This window comes from Otolemur garnettii, unplaced genomic scaffold (genome assembly GCF_000181295.1).
Source record: "Otolemur garnettii isolate 467f Iridium unplaced genomic scaffold, OtoGar3 scaffold00024, whole genome shotgun sequence".
In the NCBI taxonomy this organism is placed as follows: Eukaryota; Metazoa; Chordata; class Mammalia; order Primates; family Galagidae; genus Otolemur; species Otolemur garnettii.
Window position 1 is genome coordinate 6,679,135 of NW_003852419.1, and position 1,503 is coordinate 6,680,637.

General features: G+C 31.7%; 1 protein-coding gene across 2 annotated transcripts in view; it reads left to right on the top strand.

The window, feature by feature from the left end:
* Positions 1-1,503, top strand: part of FOXN2 (forkhead box N2) — a 78,289-nt gene that overhangs the window by 71,282 nt on the left and 5,504 nt on the right. For both annotated transcript variants that reach the window (XM_023512131.1, XM_023512130.1), the window contains exon 5: positions 1,147-1,215. In XM_023512131.1, coding sequence (XP_023367899.1) covers positions 1,147-1,215 — 69 coding nt within the window. The remainder of the gene's footprint in view (positions 1-1,146; positions 1,216-1,503) is intronic.

Genomic DNA, 1,503 nt, shown 5'->3' on the forward strand with positions numbered 1-1,503 from the left:
CCATGGCACTCTACCCAGGGCAACAGCTTGAAGTTCTGTCTCAAAAAAAGAAAAACAAAAATTTCAAGTTTTGAGATACAGAGGGGAGACTTCCATATCTGAGTCTGATTTTAAAGTTGCTCCTTATAAGCTAAAATTTTCTAACTTTTCCCTCACACTTCAGATTTACACCATTTTACTTTTCTTCAGTTAGTTACTCAGGTTCTAAAACAACATCACCAAGACAGGAGAAGACCTTACAGTAGTAGGATATAAGTAGATATGAGAATAATGACTTTATAGTTGAATCTGCTAATTTTACTAGCCCCCTTTTTTTTTTTACCAGCCTTTTAAGGCCCATTTTTTAATCCATAATTATGTTTGACCTCATGAATATTGTGTAAATCTGTAGTACCTGTGGTCTTGTGTATAATTATGGCTAAAAACATTAGCAATATTTTTGTTCCTCCCATAATTGCTCATTTAGCATTGGTAGATTCATATGAGCTAGACTGACCAATTACAGATGTTTTTGTCCTCTGCAGCTGGCATGTAATTAATGCAGTACAATACTTCATAACTGCAGGTATGCATAAGTAGAGCTATTACTCAAGGTAAAAAATGCCCCAAAGTAGTAATGCTGTATATACCCTTTTGGGTAGTTTAGTCCATTTAAGGGAAAATCTCATAAAAATGGAGTTCAAATTTTCATTTGCATTGTGAATAAAGAAAACTTTTATCATCTCTAGTACCTTTCCATTCTCTCTTACATAAGACTGTTTACAAACCTGGCCCATAATTTTAAGTGAACAAAAGCAGATTGCAAAATAATATGCATAATAACATCCCATTTTTGTTTAATACATGTTTATGCTTTCTTTTTAAAGTAGAAGAATTTATGTGGTTCACTACAAAAGTTTCAAAACAGAATATGTTATGGTCTATTATGCCAACAGGGTCCTTTCTGATTCACTTACGCTGGGAGGGGTTCACTTGTTTCTGTCCACACAGATTTTACGTTTCTCAATTTTTTCATATCTCTTAACTTTCATAATGACCCATATACATCGAGTCTTAACACTTGTTATCTTTGAATGCATGAAAACATTTTTCAGTAGCCTCTATTTTATAAAGAACATTAATATTACCACCTTTTTCCCTTTTCAGATTCTGATATTGATGCTGCCACTGCAATGATGCTTTTAAATACTTCTATAAAACAAGGAATTTTAGAATGTAAGCAATTGTGCTTTTCTTTTTAAAATATACTTTTGTGAGTGCCTCTTCAAATTTATTTTGGAATATAAAATGCTTAAGTGTTATAGACAAAATTACTTCTTTTCAGCCAAAGTGTGTTTTAATTTTAATAATTTAATTTCTGTTTTATATTTCCATTAATTTCTATGAGCGATTGAGAGATTAAAATTAATGTTGTAACAGATTTTTTTATATTAGAAATGGGGGGGAAAATAACATATTAAGAAAATAAGTATAGCTTGGCTCCCTTAGCTCAGTGGTTAGGGT